General features: G+C 30.4%; 4 protein-coding genes across 6 annotated transcripts in view; 2 read left to right on the top strand and 2 right to left on the bottom strand.

Moving 5' to 3' along the window:
- The window catches only part of LOC108752049 (telomerase-binding protein EST1A), a 106,839-nt gene extending 101,313 nt beyond the window's left edge, over positions 1-5,526 (bottom strand). Inside the window, exons 1-12 of the mRNA XM_018492645.1 lie at positions 5,478-5,526; positions 3,698-4,166; positions 3,292-3,574; positions 2,901-3,176; positions 2,529-2,791; positions 2,212-2,406; positions 2,000-2,135; positions 1,756-1,928; positions 1,418-1,651; positions 1,000-1,338; positions 760-927; positions 137-661 (exon numbers count right to left, since the gene is read on the bottom strand). Coding sequence (XP_018348147.1) covers positions 137-661; positions 760-927; positions 1,000-1,338; positions 1,418-1,651; positions 1,756-1,928; positions 2,000-2,135; positions 2,212-2,406; positions 2,529-2,791; positions 2,901-3,176; positions 3,292-3,574; positions 3,698-4,166; positions 5,478-5,526 — 3,110 coding nt within the window. The remainder of the gene's footprint in view (positions 1-136; positions 662-759; positions 928-999; positions 1,339-1,417; positions 1,652-1,755; positions 1,929-1,999; positions 2,136-2,211; positions 2,407-2,528; positions 2,792-2,900; positions 3,177-3,291; positions 3,575-3,697; positions 4,167-5,477) is intronic.
- A 599-nt stretch (positions 5,527-6,125) lies between these two features.
- On the top strand, positions 6,126-12,177 carry LOC108751919 (interferon-induced, double-stranded RNA-activated protein kinase-like). 3 transcript variants are annotated; one of them, XM_018492406.1, is made up of 10 exons: positions 6,126-6,263; positions 6,358-6,457; positions 6,522-6,708; positions 7,853-8,035; positions 8,125-8,287; positions 9,641-10,370; positions 10,917-11,093; positions 11,180-11,335; positions 11,427-11,558; positions 11,787-12,177. In XM_018492406.1, exons 3-10 carry the CDS (start codon positions 6,606-6,608, stop codon positions 12,021-12,023), a joined length of 1,881 nt encoding a protein of 626 aa, XP_018347908.1. In that variant the 5' UTR covers positions 6,126-6,263; positions 6,358-6,457; positions 6,522-6,605; the 3' UTR covers positions 12,024-12,177. The 3 variants fall into 3 exon arrangements, with proteins under 3 accessions (XP_018347908.1, XP_018347909.1, XP_018347907.1); XM_018492407.1 differs by having other exon boundaries at positions 6,126-6,457; positions 6,531-6,708; XM_018492405.1 differs by having other exon boundaries at positions 6,126-6,457.
- A 1,166-nt stretch (positions 12,178-13,343) lies between these two features.
- Positions 13,344-14,978, bottom strand: LOC108751959 (deleted in autism protein 1 homolog). The gene is made up of 4 exons (XM_018492464.1): positions 14,376-14,978; positions 13,919-14,216; positions 13,699-13,832; positions 13,344-13,547 (listed from the first exon to the last, which is right to left on the bottom strand). The coding sequence occupies exons 1-4, from the start codon at positions 14,976-14,978 to the stop codon at positions 13,344-13,346; spliced, it is 1,239 nt and encodes a 412-aa protein (XP_018347966.1).
- A 1,224-nt stretch (positions 14,979-16,202) lies between these two features.
- LOC108751904 (putative homeodomain transcription factor) lies at positions 16,203-21,563 on the top strand. Its single transcript, XM_018492390.1, has 16 exons — positions 16,203-16,717; positions 16,892-17,031; positions 17,487-17,698; positions 17,774-17,960; positions 18,020-18,156; positions 18,223-18,325; positions 18,406-18,618; positions 18,946-19,013; positions 19,280-19,449; positions 19,516-19,652; positions 19,768-20,077; positions 20,154-20,382; positions 20,462-20,557; positions 20,630-20,773; positions 20,855-20,950; positions 21,022-21,563. Exons 1-16 carry the CDS (start codon positions 16,671-16,673, stop codon positions 21,169-21,171), a joined length of 2,439 nt encoding a protein of 812 aa, XP_018347892.1. The 5' UTR covers positions 16,203-16,670; the 3' UTR covers positions 21,172-21,563.
- The last annotated feature ends 504 nt before the right edge of the window (positions 21,564-22,067 follow it).

Raw genomic sequence — 22,067 nt, 5'->3', positions numbered from 1 at the left:
GAAAGAAATAGAGAAAAAAATTAAATCCAATATGTTAAGTTCTTAAAATTATTACTGCTATATGTATATATGTGTGTGTGTGTGTGCGCGCGCACGCGCGCGCGCGCGTGTGTGTGTGTGTGGAATAAATACTTACTGCCTAGATTTTCCATAATTGCTCGTTTCGTTTGCTTGCTCCTTGTACCTCGCCAAGTCTCCCAAGAATAAAAATATCTTTTGAGCACTAACTAAGGCCAGACCCAAGAGTCCAAGACCCTTAGGTAAACTCGATGATGCAAGAAATGCGTCTAATTTGAACTGATACGTAGTCTCGAGAGTAGCCAGTAAACTTTCCAGATAAGTAGTACCCTCATCAATGATATTTAACATTATCTGCTTGTAACGTTCTCGTCCTTCCGAGTTCTCTTTAGGCATCACTTTTCGCAGCATCTCAATCAGATTATAAAACAATATCTTCCAAAAGTGTTGCTCAACGTTCTCCGCTTGACAGAATTTGATATCAGTCTCAAGCAAGATCTTCAAGCTCTGTTGAAGAAAGTGCCGTATGTACGAGACTCTATCCAAACGCGAGGTAAAGCCACCGGAACTTATTATCCATTGTAATTCCAAATCGGCACGTTCTATGTCCAATAAAAGACAGTGATTCTTTGCTGAATGAAAACTAAAAAAAATTTAATAGTATTTAAATATATATATATATATATATATTTACAACAAAAGTCAAGAATTATATAATGCATATGTAAGAAAAATATGTACCTAGCAGAAAACGGTTCATACCACGGAGGTCTTACATTTCCGATTTGATCGTTCATATATGGTGGTGGCATACCGTCCAATTGGGCACCATGAAAAGAGTAATGTGGTGATGTGATACCTACATTAGATTGAAATACTGGAACGCTTGAGACTTGCATGTCACTATCCCTTAAAGAAAAAAATCGCTGTTTATTAATTCCTATGATAATACATCGCAAGAACAAAAAAAAGAAATGTTACCTTTGAACAGCTGCTCTACTTCCGGGTGAAGTAATAACAATAGGTTTATGTGGATTATTAGGGTCAAACAGCGTTCTCTGTTGTTGTTGCCCGGTTCCTTGTTGAGAAGTTGTAGCTGTCTGATTAGGAGACGATTGACTAGTCTCATTAGGCAAGATCAAGACACCCGGGGCATTACTATATCCCGTCGGAGACGATCTGTGTACTGTCGAGTTTGAATTCACACTCGAAAGTGGAGCAGTGTGAGAAGAGACTTTAGGAGTTTGTCTTCCGTCATCCGACTCGCAAGTCGATATCTTTCTACCTGTTCTCCAATCTTCATCTAAGTATCTATCAGTTCTGGAATAAGATATTTGCAATATAATTTAAGTTTTATATCTAAAAATTGGGTATATAATCCAAATTTTTTAATAAATACCTGCGCCTGTGAAGCTCGTCAAAGTTTCTATAGCTGTTACCATAATTTCTGTCTTTACTCGATTCTCGGCTACGTTGAATGATATTATGTCTCCTGTGATCGTATCGCCTATTACTACTACTACTATTACTGTTATTATTCTTTTGATTATTGTTATAGTTATCATTCTCTCTGTTCTGTTGATTTTTTTGACGTTCGCGGCTGTTACCTCGTCCTTTATCTCGGCTACTGCCACTATAATAATTTAGAATATAATCTCGTTATACAAAGAATTCTTCAACATTTGTGATCATTTTTTAAAAGATAAATATAAATAAAAACAATTAAATCGTGCTTACCGATCGACATCACGATGTTTATCACGTTTTTTTTTTTTACGTCGCCTATGACTCTCGCCTACAGCCTGACTTCGCAGCACACTTGTGCTTTCCCGTATGCTTAATACGGATGAACTACGACTTAAATGTTCCTGTTCTAACTTTTCATTTAATTCAACTTCTTCACTCCAATCCTAGTATAATTATATATATTTATTATTCAATTCATTATTTTACATATCAATTCATCAATCAATGTACTTACAAATGTCTCAGATGTGGTATAAGATGATTTGTTACACGACTCGTTTTTCATGGAACTAAGATTCGTGTTTTGTTGATTATTCTGCTTGTCTATATTCGAATTGTATTCGTAGGCATTACTGGTGATTGTTCTTTGCCTTAATTAATAAAAGCTATGTCATCGAGAGATACAAAAGTATAAGTAGAGAAATAATTTTATAAATATTTAGTTACATGTTACTAGTGCGATCGTCTATTGGTGATATTGCGCTTCTGCGATGATTCTCAGGTGATCTGTAACCTCTGTTCGAATTTGATTGCGAAGTTGCAGGCGATGCAGATAAAGGCGGAGGCATCATCACGCTATCGCGACTTAAGCTTTCCATGCTTGTATACATAGTGCTATTGCTACCACGGCGATCACAAGACCTGTTATCCATGACTTTTGTAATATTCAATAGATAAAAGTTTCAACAGATGAAAGTTTCAACAGATAATGTTCATATGATTGTTTAAACGAAAAATCCAATATAAATAATATATAATTGTACCGTATATTGTTTATGTATTCTTGGCTAGGAGTATGAGATCTGGAACTTGGAGCCGAATATTGGTCAGGTGTAACAGGCCTCAAAATACTACCGGCTGTACCATCACATTCCTCAGGTCTAAGTCTACCTCTACCTCTGCTTCTCGTTGGGACGGTGTTAGTCCAATTAGATTGCAGGGATTGTAACGACCCAGATGGTGGTAGATTTTGCAATGTTTGTGAATGCTGCATAGATGATGGATAATTATAATTGGATAAACCCTGCTAAAATAGATATTATAATCCATATGTTACTTTAATTATAAATCATTATACTAGAAACCGATATTCGCAAAGTATAAAAAAAATTAATCAGCATTAAACAAATTTTTACCTGAAATGTAATGCTGCTACCATTCCAGGAGTCCTCTGCGGACGTACCTGGAGTGTTGCTAGGTAATGAATATCCATTATCAAGGAAAAATTTCTTTTGAAATCGTGGTGGCAAGGAATCTAATTTGATATTTTTCGACAAGGTATCTTTTGGATTGCGTCGACCTGACGGTGGTTTTCCTTGAAACTTATCCAAACGTCCAACAGGCTCTACACTGCGAGTGTCTCGCGTACGATTAAAATCATTCTGGTTGGTCAAAGATAAAGGTTCCGAGCCCTAATAATACATAAAAAAAAATATTTTCCACAGTGAGTTATACACAGATTTGTATATTATAATCTTATAATCTTGATTATCATTGTAAAATCTTATTATTTCAAATCACACAGACCTGTCTAACTTCACGTGAATTATCCTTTTGATTAGCACAATTTCTAGCAGACACCGGCGATTCGGTTCGCCAATAACGTTCTTCATTCTCATTTGCATGACGATGTCGACGATTACCCGAATATCGTTTACTAATGTCATTTCTACCTCTGCCTTCACTTTTATTGTCTCGCATGGTGCGACTACTCGCACGATTGCGATCGCTTTTGTGATTACGATTTGAATGTGAATCGCGATCGTTACTCTCTTCTCTCTCTCGTTCCCATGTAGTATGGCTGGGAGATCTAATAAAATTCGATAGCTTATATCAAAATAATATAATAAACACTACTAAAATAATATAATTGTCACATTACTCTTCCTATATGAGCTTCTTAAATCAATGGGAAAAGTCATAATTACTTTACCTGTTAATTCCATCCTGTTCAGCCCGTTGTGCTTCTTTCACTTTTTTTGGTACATATAGCAATTGTTCAGGTTTCCTATTTTTCTTTTTTGGATCGTTTCTACCTGCTGCTCCGCCAGAATTGTTACCAAGACTTTGTACTGATTCACTATTGTTGCTATTTCTATAGTTAATATGGGTATTGTCTAATTTTTTAGCTACATTATCGATTTGTGATAGAGGTGGACTATTTTGTGTCTGATTTGCTCTATTAGGTTGTGACTGTCTCGGATGATACTGGACGGAGGTCAATCTAGATTTTTCTTGTGAACCATTTTCAGTACCATTATCATATTCGTCGGCAGTGCTGTTAGATCTGTCCGACTTACGTAAAGGGCCACTCCCTGGTCTGTATAAGGCCTGAGGTGCTCTATTTCCTCCACCACGCATCTCTACCAATCTTTCCTTCTCTAATTTGGCAGTCTTTAATTCTGAAAATTGTTATCACAATAATGTTCATTAAAAAATTCAAGTTTGTCAATCAATTTCTTCATTACATTCACACAAATGTTTTATTCAAGTATTTTATATGCATAGTTATCATTTTCAATCATATATAAATTACTAAATTATTTTATAATTATATAATAATTTTATAATACAGGAAAAAAATATATATATATATAAATTATATTTACACATATAATAACATATGTATCATAATAATAGTTTCTCTTTTAATTGTACTTTTTCAATATTTATATAGTTTAATATACTATAAAGACTGATCTGAACTGATAAAAATGATATTAAGCCAACGCATGTAATTTCTTATTTAGGTTCCAGTTTCACAACTCATGGTTAACGCTTAACCAAAGTTCAACTTATTCCTCATCTCTTTCCAATTCTAGAATTGAAAAAAGATAATGAATAAGTTGAATCTTGATTAAGAGTTAATCGTAAGTTGTGAAATTGAGTTTTTGATACATCATTATATATAAAATAACTGATACTTCATCAGGTATCATTCTTTCTATAACATATTTGAAGAATTATTCAAATCATATTAATATATATAGGTAGTACAATTAAAAAGATCAGGCAATATTAAGCTTGTTCTTTTTAGCTGACTTCCTATACATCGTTCCTCTGTTTCTTTCCACATTCCAGAAAAAAAGAGAAAAAATAAACTATATAAGCTCAATACAGCTCAACTAAAAAGAAAAGACCTAATGCATATTATATAGAATGTTTACATAAAGGTAGACAAAGAAAAATCCAACAAACTTGTACACCTAATGTGTCTCACTCGTAGCTCAAAAGTTTCACATCTAAGGTCTATTCCTCGTCGGATGCAGCAAAGTCAATGAACTCACGGAGCAAAATACTAACTTTTACGGAAGTATACGAAAGTATACGGTTTATATATGTGACACTCGACGACGCCAGAATTTATATTAAGGGGAACGTCTCTCTACGGATGAGAACAGTCCCAATCGGAAACAAAATGTAGATCAACAGCGTGGACTCTGACCCGTCGAGGCTCATTGCGATCGCTGGAATCAGTCGTCGCGTCGCTTAAACGCCATAAAATAACGCGACATCGCAGTGTGTGCCCAAGCACTGCTTGTAGGTTAGCTACGTATAGTGAGGTTAATTTCGCACGTCAGGCCCGATCAAGTCGCGCGGAAAGATCGTGAATCGTGAGATTGACTCAAAGTTGGGCGCGCGAAAATGCCAGCGACGGCGCGATGCCGTTCGATCGCTCCGTACGCGAAATAATAACATTTTTGCCGAGGTACCTTGTGAAATTTCTTCCTTGTTTCTGCGTCCTTTGTTGCGGTCCGCCATGTTGAAATGCAATCGAAGTCAAAATTTTTCTACCGCAGCGACGTCCGCGAACGTGGAGAACCGAGACCGAGATGTCGTGCCGCCAATTTTCGTCAGGAAACAAATATATCACGCCACCTATGTGCGTCTTCCTCTGCATGACAGTTAATTTATCAACTGTCAATAATGATATTGCGATGATATTAACTATAGATAAAATTTCACATTTACAGGTTACATTTCAAAATGTATATTTTTTTCGGAAAACTTTATTCGAAATATACAATACATTATATTGTATTTTAGAATGCAGTTTTAAAAAAAAATTTAATTTCATTAAATTGATTTTAATATAAATATAATTCATTTTAACTTTAATTAATTTAATGAAATGTTTTGTTCTTTCTTTATACAAACCTTATCTAATTCTGCGAATTCTGTTTGACAGCATTTATTTATTATACTAATTATTTATACACGTCACAATTCACAATCGAATTTAGTAGTATCCGTAATTATTAACTGATGTTATAAATCTTAGTTTAATTATCATTAGACATCACTATATAGTTAATAATTACGAATATTACTAAACAAAATTGATGATGACGTACATGCAGTCCAATGTAGTATTGTGTAATTTCTTAAACCTCAGGATTAAACAGGATTAAGGATCAAGAATTTGTAAGATCGAACTAATAACTGCGCGTCTGACTTGGCCTGACTTATCAAACCATCTCTGTGTGCCTACTAGCCTAGTGCGCGTGACAAAAATATTAACAAATACTTCCAGAACGTTCGAACGTTCAAACCTTTCTTCCGGTACTTATCTCGCAATGTCAAAATTCACAGATTCGCGCATCGCATCGCTTCGATGTTCGCGGATTTTAGCGTCCACTCGTCCAATTGAACGTTGTCTGAACGTGGTGGCCGAGACGGGATTTCGGGGAAGGTAGGCAAGTACGCGGAACATTTACAGAGTAACCGAGCGTTAACCGCCAATTATCGGTTCACAGCGTTTACAGTTCGGCAGGTGGAACCGATGGAATCTCGGAGCTGACAGTCAGTGTCGTCCACGTCAGTCCGTTCTCACCGGCGTTATGCAGCGTGAAAGAAGAGAATCGGAATTCTCCGATTGTGGAATGACGGAGCAAACGAATCATCCTTGGGATGCTCTGACGACCATAACCACGTTTGATCAAGGTATATATGTGTATGCATAACGCTATATTGTGCTCAATCTGGCGCTCTTTTTCAAACATTTGATGTAATATTATCTTCCGAAATGTAGGATTAAGTGACTTTTTATGTTCGGTATGTTTAAATATTCAAAATGTATTATTTTGAAATTTTTACGAAATACGGAAAATAGATTTTAATATATAAAAAATGTTCTAACAATAAGGAAAAATTTTAAGTTCTTAATGTAGAATCTTTTTTAAAATGACGAATTTATTTCAGTGCGAAAGAAGAAAAGATATCTTACAAAAATGTTTATTGATAATAATTGTTTTCTAATTTTTTTGCCATAATAATAGGTATATCATATGTTGCATCATTCTTTATATTTAAGAATTAAAATGGACATTTTTGTAATGTTTAAGTTATAAAAATTTTAAATTATCAATAGATACAGTAGTAGTGTTTCAGTATCCATAGTTTTATGTACAAGGTGACAAAAAAGTGGCCACAAAATTTTGTGTGATAAGTCATTACTCAATTAACAAACTCTTTCTCATTTTTACATCAAAATAATATTAAAGAAGTCATTTTGCTGTTAAAATGACATTAAAGATTTATTTAAACTACAAAATGTCAGTTTATTACATGTAGAGAATATTAATTTTACAGTTCGTTTCTTTAAATCTATGTTACTGTAATATATCGTTGTTCTCTATAGTTATACTATAATAATATATATTTAAAATAAAGCAAACTCTGAAGTATTAGTTATATTTAATTAAATACTAAAAAACACTTTATAGATTTTTAAAAATTTTCATTATTTAGTAAATTAAAGGTCGCTCTATTGGCTACCTGATAGAATATTCATAAGAAAATGCTTGATGTTTCCAAAGCTTCTTAAAACTTGAATCAAAGCTAGAGATGGTCATTTAAAAAAAATGTCATTATTTTTAATATTTAATAAGATAACAAAACTTAACTCTAATACTGCAGAGTTTATATTTTTATAAATACACGCTATTAATGATTTAATGAACACAACTTTGTGATCACATTTTTTTTATATACATTGCATTATTTTCGGTTACATTCAAATGAACATTTTTGTAATTTCCTAAAACTGAGATACATATCTGAAATTTACAAATCTTGGTTTATTTAGGCTTAAATAACAACATGAGGTCAACGTTTTGTCTGGACGATATTAATGAAAACGAAAACAGATCAATTGCGCCACAAGAACAGCAAATAACTCAACCCACTGGCATCTTAATTGCATCACTCCTACGACAATTATGTAATCTGTTAGAAGAGGATAAAGTTCGCAGAAATAAATTATATTATAGTAATCCTCCTCTTTAAATATTACTATTAACATGTAGAAATATTTTTGTCAAGACATTTGTTTTGTACACAACAATATTTATTTTATAGCGATCTGTGATAAACTACATCATTTGCAATTAATTAACGACACCTATAATACGCCGGAATTCGAAATGCTAAGAGGACAATATCAAAATGCTTTGTATCGCATGCTTAGAGTCGCTCGTGGTGAGCTTGAAAGTGAAAATGCTCTGTCTATAGCTATACCAAGGTATTGCAACATTTTATACAATATGTCTTTTTAAATCTTGTAATATATTCTTTGACAAAAAATGTTACGCACAGATGTAGACGTTGGGATTGTTTTCTCGATAACGGGGTCAACACAACTTCGACATGTCAAACTTTTCTCGTAGATCAACAATTACAATTTATATTAGACCGACGAGAAAAGTAAATCAAGAAAAATAAACCTATTTTCGTTAAAGCAGATCTTAGTGCTTAAATATTTCAAAATGAATTAATTCAATAATAATTAATAACGAGCATATAAGCCTGCACTGTCAATGTGAAAAACGTTAGTTATTTAAAATGTCGATTTAATAATAGTACATAATAATTATATTCATTAGAGAGACGTTTTGACTGAATTAATATTCTTTCGATAAATTAATATTTATATTCAATTCTGCAAACCGCGCGCTAAAATCTTTTGCAAACTTGAAATGCAAACTAGTAGTAATATCATCTTAAATTGATAAGCAATTTAATAATTTTTATTACCATTCAGCCTTCTAATTAATTAGCTGTGGAATAAACATCCTCTTATGGATTTGAATTCGACTGCCAATGAGACATAACGGATCAAGTTAATTAATTTATTGTTACGAGAGATGTCTTCAATATTTGCGCTGAAGATGGCCTGTAAGTGGCCGAGTTTGTTACATATATGATGTCATACGATTTTCTTAAATTTATATCTTCTAATGGTGATACATTAAATGTTTTTTTGATATATAATTTTATGCGCATTAATAACAACGCTAATTTCTGTAACTTTTTTCTCAGAGTTTTTTTAATATTAATTTTTTATGCTAATAAGCATTTTAAAAGAATATCAATAACTTGATATTAATTTAAGCATCTTAAAACTAAATAATTTAATTCATTGCAAATGGTGAGGATATCCGCGCGGAATACAGGAGATCCGAATTTGGATCCCGGCCGATTAATTTATTTATAGTTTTTAAAATGCTTAAATTAGTATCAAATTATTAAATTTTAAGAGGCTTATTAGTTTCAAAAATTATTGTTTGTCAATTTAATATGTGATATTACATATTAGTTCTGTTCAATGATTTCAAGCCCGAAAAAGATTTTGGCGCGCAATTTGCAGAATTGAATATGTATATAAATTCACTCTGAAATATTTAAGACTTAAGGTCCGCATTAACTGATTTCTTTCTCATAGATCTTATTGAGAAAAAAATGGAAAGTCCTGTATTATTTTGCTATATCTTTATTTATTTTATTTTATTTTAAATAATAATCTAGACCTGTGCGCAACATTTTTTTACGAAGAGTGTATTATAACGTCACATTGATTATTCACATTCTTACACAGATTCATAACACCGAAATTCCGTTATCGCGACGAATTTCGCGAAATATGCTTCATTGCTCGTGGAGGTTTTGGCGAAGTTTATAAAGCACAACATCGTCTCGACGGCATCGAATATGCGATTAAAAAAATAATTATGCCCATTGATCATATAGAGACTATCAAGCAGCAACTAAATGAAGTATGGACATTAGCTAAATTAAAACATACTAATATTGTTTCCTACAATGCGGCTTGGATGGAACCGTTGTCATCGTCCAATATTTCGTCGTCTATAGATCAAAATTCATATAGGTCACATATATCGAAATATTATCGAAAAGAAACGAGGTCATATAGTCCGCAGTCCATCAATAATTTATTCGATAACAAAAATGATTTGAATTTTAATAGTAGTAGTAAAATATGTCTAAATGAGCAAAATATGCTATCTAAAGCATCTTCTACAATTGATATGTATACAGATAAAAAGAAAAAGCAAAATGAAGTATATGGGAATTCTAGTGATAGTATTTTTAATCGCAGCACTATTAGTCAAAGATTTGAGGAACTTAATTCGTCGGTTGACACCACAGGAGAGGAAATTGTTGAGAAAAGTGACATAGAAGAATGTACTAACGAATCTTATTCAGATGTAGTGTCTTTTCGAAATAGTAATAATAGTGAAAATCTAGATCAAGCCATTGCGGACATAGAATCTAGTCAAGAAGTATGTATGTACACTTCTAAAAAAGTAAGTATATAAACGTAATTAGGAGATATGTATCAGCTCCTTTTTTGCAAAGCAAATGTAAAAAAGAAAGTGGCCAGAAAAGAGCAATAACATAATAACTTTTTTATTACTCTATTAATAAAGAACAATATTTTTGACCTTTATTTGGTATTCATCAATTCTTATATGTAACAAATTTCATTAAATCAAAATTATTCTAAATAACTAATGAGAATGAAATAGCAATAAATTAATAATTATGATAAGAGACTGTGTAAATTTTAACAACTTATAATGTACATCAATAAATAAAAATTGACAATACGTCAATTATTAAAACGAAAATTCATTGGTTAGAAATGAGAATCTTGTTATGTCCATAGTAAAACAATGGAAATCTGTTTAAATATTTGAAACATTAATTATTGTTTAAAACTAGTTTAATTCTTATTGTCAGCGCTGCTTATTAAGTATATAAATATTTTGTTTTAAGATAAAAGTGGATATTGAAAGTATATTGGTAAATATAATAAATTTTAATATTTGTCATGTATTTTGGGTCAACAGAATCGACCGCACGTGATTTTATACATTCAAATGGCTTTGTGTGAACAAACACTCGAGCATTGGCTGCGCGGTAAAATAAGTGTAACACCTGAACCAATAGTTAAAGTAATATTTCAACAGATACTTTGTGGAGTCAACTATATGCATTCCCAAAAAGTTGTACATCACGATATAAAGGTAAAAATGCACATATCTTCATTATCATAAACCTCTTCCGAAATATGATTACATTTTACAGCCAAGAATATATTTATATTTTACAGCCAAGTAATATATTTATTTCGACAACTGGACAGCTTCAGATTCAATTAGGTGATTTCGGTTTAGCTTGTCCATTACAAAAAGAAAAGCATGATTCCGTAATTGGTACTCATTTGTATGCAGCACCAGAACAACTAGAGGGAAAGTGTGATCGACAGGTAATTAAAAAAGAAAAAAATACTAATGGATATAAAGTATTACATATTTGAATATATGTTTTGCATTATAATATATGTTCTTTTTTTGCAGAGTGATATCTATAGTATAGGAATCGTTCTCACCGAGCTATTAATTCCAATAAAAACTCAAATGGAGTTAAGTTCTATAATCAGCTCTTTAAAGAATGATACAGTACCAGAAGTTTTCAAGCGACACAAATGGGTGAATTTTAAATACATTAAATTATTTATTATATTTTATATTATATATGTTTGATATTTATTCAGGCTCCTATTCTATATAACTTTTAACAATATCATTATATTGTCATTGTACAGCTTTCTTGTCATGTACAAAACCTGTGCTAAGACAATGTAACAATATCATTATTGTCATTAAGAGTTACAGAATGAGGGTTTAAATCTAAATTGTGTATGTACTTTTACTTAGACACGATTGGTCCAACAAATGGTGCGAAAGGATCCTTCCGAACGACCATCGACAAATCAACTTCTGAAGGAATTTGATGACGACAAAGATGTAATAATAAATGGATTAAAAGATACTATTGTGGATTTAAAAAATGATAATCGCATTAAAGATGACACAATTCAAGGGTTGCAAGAAGAGATTGCGTTATTAAAGGAAAAAGTTCAGAAACTGTCACCTGGTAATACAACAAAGTAAATTTATATGAGGCCATCACATAAAAAAACTTGACATGACATTAATAAGACTGACAAATATACAATTTTTTTCTTGAGTTCTTAGGAAAATAATAATTCACGCACATGGCAAAATAAGATTTTTAAATGTTTGGAAACTTGTATTTTAGTCCATACCCACAACTTTCTTTTTGATAAACATAACAAATAATTAATTAAAAATTATATAAACTTTTAATTGATATTAATTTTTAATTGATATTAATTAGTTATCAGATTATAAACTAATTTTTACATTATGTAGGTACATTATGTACACATTACAATGGAAAGAAAACAGAAAATTTTCTTTCATAATAGGGTACTATTTAGGAAATGTTCAGAATGCAATCATATTATTCTTGTTTAACATTTGATGAACAACAAGAATAAAATGACACTTGGATGGCATTTGGGAAATTCGCATTTGGCATCTGAACAGCCTTAAAAAATTTTGAAAAAAAAAAAACAATTTTATTTTACCTACAAATATGGATCATCCTGGTACACGTTCATTACTTAAACGAATCAGTAATCTTAGGCAATTGTATTATAATTGTCTAGTCAATATACGTTAAAATAAGGTTGTAAAATATAAATAATAAATTTATTAAATGTCTTAATCGAATATGACGCACGTGAAACTATCTTGTAATGTAAAGTATTTTTTATTATTACTATTTATATTATATACAATTGTATATATCGAAACTTTTTCTATATAAATTAAAATATATAAAAATTTTTTTATTTATTAACATTACTTTGCACTGTCTCTGCAAACACAGATAGGATAAGGTATAATTTCGAAACAAAATAAGTAAAATTTTAATCCAGTTTTCAAGGTTTAAGTTTAGTGATCCTCTCACTGTATAGAGGATGCTAAAGGATAAACAAAAAAAAGTCAAACTTAAACTTCAAAAATTGGATTCAAATCTTATTTTATTCAGAATACCATGTTCGAAATTACATTACACATCACTCCCTATATCAATTATTATTATGAATATTAATAGATGCCAAAGAAACAAATCAAGTAATGTAGTTTTATTCATCTTTTTAATTAAAATTACATACCATTTTTATATACAACTTCATTAACATTATTGAAGTAATTCGTAACGTAATATTAAATTATAAATTAATATCAAAAATATACATACAATATTCTTTAGAAAAGATTTTAAAAAAAGTAAGATACACAATTCAATATACATACAAGAGTAAGAAAAAATATTCAACACAATAACATCATTATTAAAAAAATTTCTTAAACTAATATAACAAGCTACTTTATGATATATTAATGTTGAGGTATTTCGTCTAAAATCGTATCCAATAATACCTTTAGTCGATGACCAAAAAATATTCTAGAATTAGTAGTCCGAGGAACGGCACATTGTTGCAATAAATCCTCAATGTCCGGATATTGCTGCTCAATATTAGTAGGAACATCGTGAAGAAATCCACCAGGAAATGGATTTTCATTTCCTGAATTTAATAGAAGCTGCAATCACATACACTTTTCTAAATATATTTAATATTAATATACAGTGTGTGTATGTGTATGTGTATATATATATATATATATATATATATATATATAAAGATACTTAATATATCTGCCTATAATTATGTATAAATAAAATAGTAACTACCTGGCAAATTGCATAATAATTATGGTCACTTAAATGATGATTACAAATATCCTTGGAAGAAAATGCAAAACAATTAGGACAATGGAAGTATATTGTACTATGTATTTTCTGCCAGTCCTTTCGTTTAATAAATTCTATAAATTTTAATATCATACAAATGCAGTGTAATATTCACTGGCTTATTTCATAAATGTCTTTATAATAAGAAAATTTTTATTACCTTGAGAAATGTTTTTGTCAACAATAATAATATTCTCTAAATCAATAAATTTTGCTACATTTTCATGGTCAACAGCAATATTATCAGCCGATATATCCGTTAAATAAAAACCAAACATTTCGTTTTTGAAGGTAAACAAATAAGCAGCATTTAAAAGGCTTGAAGCTATTTTTACTCTTTGAATCCAAGATTTGTCATAATAATCAGACAGCGGTAACCCAACGTATTCTTCAATAATAATCCGACCGCAAGCTCCGAAATATCTTGGCACAGGCCATCCATTTTCAGCAGATAATATCTAAAAGAAGCATTTAGATATATATATATATAATATATATATATAATATATAATTGTATTCAATCTTTCTAATCAAAACATAATCTAACATTATCTAACAAATCCTATAATTAAAATAAACTATATAGTTTCTATATACTTTTATATATTATAATTTACCTGAAGTATTAATGGCTCTGGATTTATCGAAACCAATGTCCAGAGATTAATTAGATATTGTGTGGGATCAATGTGTTTATTATTAAGATGAACATTGTAGAATAGATCATCTAAATGTCTGATTGTTGGACAAAGTCTTAATCGACTTGTATCATCCTTGGAAAAATCAGAAGTAATTATTTTTCTAATAAGATTATAAAAATCTGCTTTATATCTGTCTAATGGAACATTAGAACAGGGATATCCCAAATGGAGTTCATTGCATAATGTAACATCAAGCGCTTTTAATTCAGAAGAATGTGCCAATTTTTTTAGGACCACTTTACTTTGATTATACGTTCCAAAAAATACATTTTTAACGCCAAACAAATGAGAAATTATCGCATTAACATCGTTCCACAAGAGATCTATTTTGTGAATGTTATGACATGCAGAAACGCCATAACATGCTGGACACTTGTGTAGCTCAGTCAACTGTGTTACAGAAGGATATAAACTTTGTAAAATAACGTTGATTCTTAAAGCAAGAATGCAGATACCAATTAACAGTAATATTTTCCATTTTTTAAATCTGAAGATGTTATGTATATAATACAGAATCATGAATTAATAATCGTATCCTCCTTTTATCTTTTTAATAAAAGCATCATATTTTGCTATATTCCTTTTTGTTATATTCTGTCCAGATGATCCGACTGTATAGTAGCTTCCAATTCTGTCCCAAAATTATATAGCACAGAATGATTCAAACTTGTAACTATTTACTGTTTTTATATTCTTAACGAATTTGTATATAATATTCGTAATTCGCTTTTCAAAATATGCATTTTACAGGTTATGTTGTTTTCCGGCTCTTTAAATGCGTAGTCTTCCTTCCATGAGTTTAGGAACACCCTAACATAATTATGCGTAATTGTTAAAGACATTAGCTGTTTGACTCACGCTTTTTAAGCGCATATAATCATCATTCTGTCTCATTTTGTCTTTATAATTCATTAGACATAAAACAAGGCATTGAAAGCAATCGAAGGAAACTCGTTTGTTTCAATTTCTATCACATTCTACTTAAATCGATTAATTTTAATTTTTATTTAATTTACTTTTTATTTTTTTCTCATTTCAAAGATTACAAAAGGAGTATATTAAACCGAGATTAAAGTTAATCTACATTGAAATAGCGATTTGATTAAATTAGCATGAATTAACTTAATTGGTGTTTAACTTTGCAGGTAAGTGTATCTTTAATTTATCTTTAATTTATTTTTTTATTTCTATGTCTAATTATTTTATTATATTTTGCTAATAAAATATTTTGCAATAAATTTTTAAATATTATTCTTTATTGCATTATCTAATTTAAATAAAAGGAGAGTTACTTAAAAATTATTTTAATATTTTCTACAAATTTATTTTTGCTAAGATTTTTAAAAAAAGTATATAATTATTTTAGAGAATATATACAATTACTTTAGAGAATACATAATTATTTTATAGAAATATTTTATAGAATTTTTTTATAGAATCATTTTATACAATTATTTTATAGAATATGTAATTAATCTTTTTTTGCTTGTTTTCAAATCATTTTATTTGACAATTATTTTAAAATGATTATTTTTAAATCATTGTTAAATAAAATGATTTGAATAATTATTTTATTCAAACGTCTACTTTCGACGATACGATTTTATCGATAGTGTCAGAAAATATATATAGTTACTTAATTCCCAAACTGAAAATGGCTGTACTGGCGGTAGTGTACGGGCGATTTTGACGGTAACAGGAAAAAGGCTGGCATAGTCTCTCTCAGGTTTTTCTCTGCCTACAAACTACAAATATTGTCGGTGCCGCCACCTAAAATCGTTGCTCCATAATGTTCATTCAAAGGAAATCACGAATCGCGATAACGATATCGCCACCTTTGTCCTTCGTTTAGGATGCTGGTAGTGTCTAGGATCCAAATCAGGCGATTATGCCTCGATGTATGCCCTGTCCACATAGGTTCATGAATTGTGCTTTGTTGTGCGACAAATCGTTCCATCTTGCTATCAAGTTCGACTTGTCTAAGGTGATGATGCGAAATTAATAAGATCATCCTATTCATGGACGAATGCTGAATAAGCATGAAAATTTCGACACATCGCACTTGGATACGATACAATATGATATGACGATATCACCTTTGACTGTCTTGCAACTGTCCGTGTAAAGAATTTGTGAAAAGTTGTAGTATTCCATTTTTTCACGAGCTGTTGTATTTTCGTTGCAACCAAAAGGCATTATTGCAAGCTGCATATGCTAATGCGTTTAATCCATATGGGTCTCAACGAACTAGTGCATTGGTAAGAAATTGGTCATATCAAATTTGTTTTATTATCATAAAATTTGATATTTATCAACAATATAACTTCTCGAATTGGGATGTTTAATTTGGATGTTAATGTTGATTGGAAAGTAACAACAAGGAAATACAGATAGGAATGATAATTAGAATAGTAAGTAATAAATTTTTTCAGGTATCAAAAAAAGATTGGAACATATGATAAGCAACAATGGGAGAGAACCATAGAACAACATATTCTTGATGGACTTACACATATTCCAATGAGGACAACGAAACTTAAGACAGAACTGATTGACGTAGATCTCGTTCGTGGTATGCAAAGATGTAACTTACAGTTGTATATATACACATACACATACAGAGTGTCTGATAATTGTTCTGACAGAATTTGTAGACATGTAGAACAGAGTAAATTGAGATGGAAAGTCCTCTATCATTTTGCAATTTTCACAATAAATTAACAAGATATTAATTACTAAAAATTGTCGAAAATTGGTTTTCAATAATTTTTTACTTAAATACTATCAACTTTACAGAAAAACTGCAAGAGACGAAAATTATTTATTTTCTTCTTATAGAGTTCTAAGAATTTTTTTTAGAATGGTAGAGGATTTTCCTCAGTTTAGTCTGTCTACGAACCCTTTCAACTATCTTATCAGACACCTTGTATGTATATACAAATATACATATATGTATGTATATTTAAATATATTATAGTATTTGCCTTGATAGGCATGTATATTCATTCATGATTTAATAATGTATAGGATCTTCATTTCCAAAAGCCAAGCCAAAGCATGGTTTATTGACAGTAGCTTGTCTAGCATTTCAGCGACTCTTGTTCCTTCCATTGTACAGAAAGTGGTGGATACAGCAAACGAGTTATCGCATCTTTGTGCTTTTCTTGTTACTGTATAGCTTGCAAACGATCAACATATGCCTGTATTATGTTTATACAAACAGGGAAAATGAGACAGAAGTATGATAAGTTGTTCTGATTTTCTAAACTGTGTGTTGCATTGCTATCCATCTTGACTGTCACATTTGTTTACAGATTGTATCAATGTCAGAAGTATTAGTACCTGTTGTTATGATGTTTGTTTTGTGTACTGTTCATTCCCATATTGTATCGACACATTCAGGTCCTACTATGACATATAATCAGTCTAGACAACGAATAACAAGACGCTCTCGACACATTAGGTGCAGAAATGGAAAATCGAGGCCTAGACAGAATTTACGTAAGTATGCATAAAAACAAAAAATATTCATTTTTATAATATTTAAATTTTTGCTAAAGGTGTACATAAAGATTCAAAATCCTCTCAAGATATGGCTTCTGAGAAAGTGAGTACAGGAAGCGAAGAAGTATTCACTGCAGTAAGATTTGCTAAAAAAGTGATAATCCAAAATTCTTCGACTGTTAGCCAATCTCAGGTAAATATCCAAATTTCAAGTTTATGTTCTTCAAACTACCGTATTTAAAAATTTCTGATGTAATAGGAACTTGCAAATGCTCAAGTAGTATATGACAAAGAATCACTAAATACAACCGGAGAAAATTCTGACCCTGCAAACGAAAGTTCAACTAATCATGAACAGCAAGGTAAAAAAAGTATTATTTATTTATTGAAAATTTATATATTTTATATATTTGTAACACATATATGTTTCACTTTTTAACAGATAATGTACCAGAAGAACATGTAGCAAATATACATCAGGATGATGATGGTTTTGAAAGTCTAAATGGGAATGTTTCCAGTGATAATGACAAAGGGATAGGCCGAGCACTGGTGCAAGAAAATAAATCGCGATTGAGTTTGATACAACAGAGTAAAGATCATATGTCATGGTCAGAAGACAGCACTAGTCAACAAATTTCATCAAAAAATTCAGGTTTGATTTACAAGTATATGCTTGTAAAATGATTTATAGACATTTAACATTTTGCAAAGATAATTATAAATCTTATTCATTATTAAACATGCTTTATTCATTATTAGATACGCACTTTATAAATGCATAAATTTTTAAAAGTAACTTTAAATGCATATTTAATAATTTATCTAATTTTACAATTTATAACACTAAATAAAAGTAATTTTTTTTTTCTATTTGTTTTTGTTTGGGGTTGCTTTCCGAACCGCTAACACGCTTTAATCTTTGTTGGAAAGGTATAAAATGGAGTAATAGCTAAATCATCGTTTTCCACTTTCCACGCAGCACCTGACCCATTAAAAAATGATGACAATTTTATGGATAGCAAAAGCAATAATCATGGCAATATTAAGGTACTATCACTTATAAGTTTCATTTATTTTTTTCTCTTCATTTACTAAATCTATAGTTTAACAAAATTTCTATCTATTTATATTTTTTTTTATTGTGCTTGTCTTCTTTGTAGACCAATTTTTTTAAATATTATTCTTTTTAAATATTCTTAAATATCCTTTAACTTCATCAAGAACAAAAGATATTTAAAAAATTTATATCTATGCATCTTATATTAATCTATCTTATATTAATTTATCGATTTTTATATTCTTATTAATTTAAGGCTAAAGAGATTTCATCAAAAATATTGAGATCAAGAGAAGCACGACAGCAGTGCGAGAGCGAGGAAGAAGGCGAATGTGAAGAAGCTACAACGCATCATCTCACAGAGGCAACAACTTCTGCCACGGAATGGATGGGAGTAACAACTAATAGTGATGAGTGCAGTTACAGGTGAGTTTTATTATGAGGTATATTATTTCAATAAAGCATAATTTTTATAAATCGAAATTATTACAGTTCAGAACTCGGGGAATCTGATATAGCCAGCGAGACTAATCTTAATTATGGAGAATTTGTGGAGCATCCTTTCTCATGGGAATTTGAATTGCCACCTTCGATATTATTTAATTCTACTTGCACATCGTCTGATCGTGGTTAGTATGGCAAATTTTCCATACGAATAAAGATTTAATTCATGAAGCAACTGTACGTTTAACAAATTAAACATGTAGATTTAATAATTCTTACTTCGCATCATTCTGATTCTAGTTTCGTGCACGATTTGGACACGGCGTGATATAAAAAAGGCTGAATTATCAGTGCTTGATATTAGTTCAGCAATAATTGCCAGAGTCGAATCCATGCCAGAGGGCATGAATTATTTTTACGGTGGTCTGATACTTAGTATTGCATTATGTCTAATACCGTCAATAAAACGGTTGAGTGATCATATAGGATCAGATAATATTGGTAACGCGTCTGTTAGTCTATTACCAAGTGATATGATTCAGATAAACTTGGAAACATACACCGATGTCTTGTGTAGAATAATTGGTATTTCATTTGGAAATACTTTTTGGTAAGAGAATATTTCTTATGTTTACATTTTTAAATATTTATGGATTAATAACTTTTTTAAATAACTCTTTTCTTAGGGAACGAACGGTGGTGCTAATTTCAATGTTTGAACGATTTATGTTGTCATGTTGTCTGTTTTTCTTGCTGGCAGTAGCAGAACGAACATACAAGCAGAGACTTTTGTATGCGAAATTATTCTCTCATTTGACATCATCCAGACGCGCGCGAAAATCCGATTTACCGCATTTTCGTTTGAATAAAGTGCGCAATATAAAGACATGGCTAAGTGTCAGATCTTACTTGAAGGTAAGAATATTAAATATACGTGTTTATATATAGTTTAAAAATTCTTATATGTCTTGCATTATGTAATTTTGTATTGTAGCGAAGAGGCCCGCAGCGATCTGTAGACGTAATTGTTTCAGCAATATTTATTATAACATTATTATTGCTGTCATTCGTAAGTTTGGAACTAATTAAAGTAAGTACATTTTGTTTTTTCAATATCTATTTTTATTTTTTATTTCTTTTGATAATGTAAATCTTATTTTAGGATCTCGAAAATTTACACTCACGATATAATGTCGAAGCATTATTCTGGAGCTTCTCGCTTGGAATATTTATATTGCGGTTTATGACGTTAGGAACAAAAATCAACAAAAAGTACAGAAATCTTTCAGTTTTGATAACTGAACAGGTAGACTTTGTAATAATATATTTAAACTTTTATTTCAGAAAGTTTTTTGAAATCTGTCTTATTTTTCAATAAAATTTTTAGATCAACTTATATTTACAAATTGAGCAAAAGCCACATAAAAAAGAAGAACTTATGGTTGCAAATAGTGTATTGAAATTAGCGGCTGACTTGATTAAGGTATGTATTTTTACAAATTCATTGAAAAATCAATATAAATAAATAAATTAATTTAAATGGATATTTTACAGGAATTAGAGAGTCCGTTCAAAATCTCTGGGCTGTCAGCTAATCCATATTTGTACACTATTACTAAAGTGGTGCTTCTGTCAGCACTTTCAGGAGTGCTTTCGGAACTTCTTGGTTTCAAGCTAAAACTACATAAAATAAAAATTAAATAAAGCAATATAAGACGTGATACGTATGAAAGAGGCGCATTAGTCCATCAATCTTAAACTGTCTAATGGATTTAAACTTAATCTGTCTTCAACGAAAATTGGCTTGGCTTAATTATACTAAGTTAAGTAACGTTAGGGTGCTTTAGCTTATTAAACTTGGAGACTGTAAGTAAAACCTTATTTACTCTCTAAAACTTTTAGAATGAATTTCACTAATGAGTGAAATTTCTCTCACTCTTAAAACTTAAAAATTGAGCCAATTTTTTCAAGATTAGCTCAATTTTCACTCTTCAAAATGAGATTCCACTCCAAAGAATTTAGAGACTAGCTAGTCACAAATCAATGACAATTCAATACAATACTCAATATATTCAAAATTTTAAGACGTACGTAATTAACACAGAATTTATAATGAAATTCTCATTTAAAAAAATTTATTTTAAATATGTTGAAAAATTTGAACAAAAACATACAACTTTAATTCTTTACTACATGATTATTTCCTTTGTGTTGGAAGAATGCTGAAATTAAATATTAATAGAGTAATGATATCATATTTCATTAAATTGATTTCATCTAATTTTTAGATAAAAAAATTATAATGAGAGCGACTTAATAACTGTCCAGAATTATATTTATAAAATTTAAGGGGATAACAAACAGAAAATTTACATGTACGTCACATTTTGCAATGTAATCTTATTTTTCTTACTTAATATAATCTACAAGTTCGTGTATTGAAAACCAACGAGATTATATTGTATATTGACACGATTATAGTTTTTCCTACCATCTCATAAATTCTATAAATATATTTCAAATAAAATTACTTACCCTCATTATAAATAAGAATACTTAACGCATACATTTAAGACAAGGCACACACACACGCGCGCGCG

The sequence above is a fragment of the Trachymyrmex septentrionalis genome, unplaced genomic scaffold (assembly GCF_001594115.1).
Source record: "Trachymyrmex septentrionalis isolate Tsep2-gDNA-1 unplaced genomic scaffold, Tsep1.0 scaffold53, whole genome shotgun sequence".
NCBI lineage: Eukaryota > Metazoa > Arthropoda > Insecta > Hymenoptera > Formicidae > Trachymyrmex > Trachymyrmex septentrionalis.
This window is presented reverse-complemented; position numbering and strand designations above follow the sequence as displayed.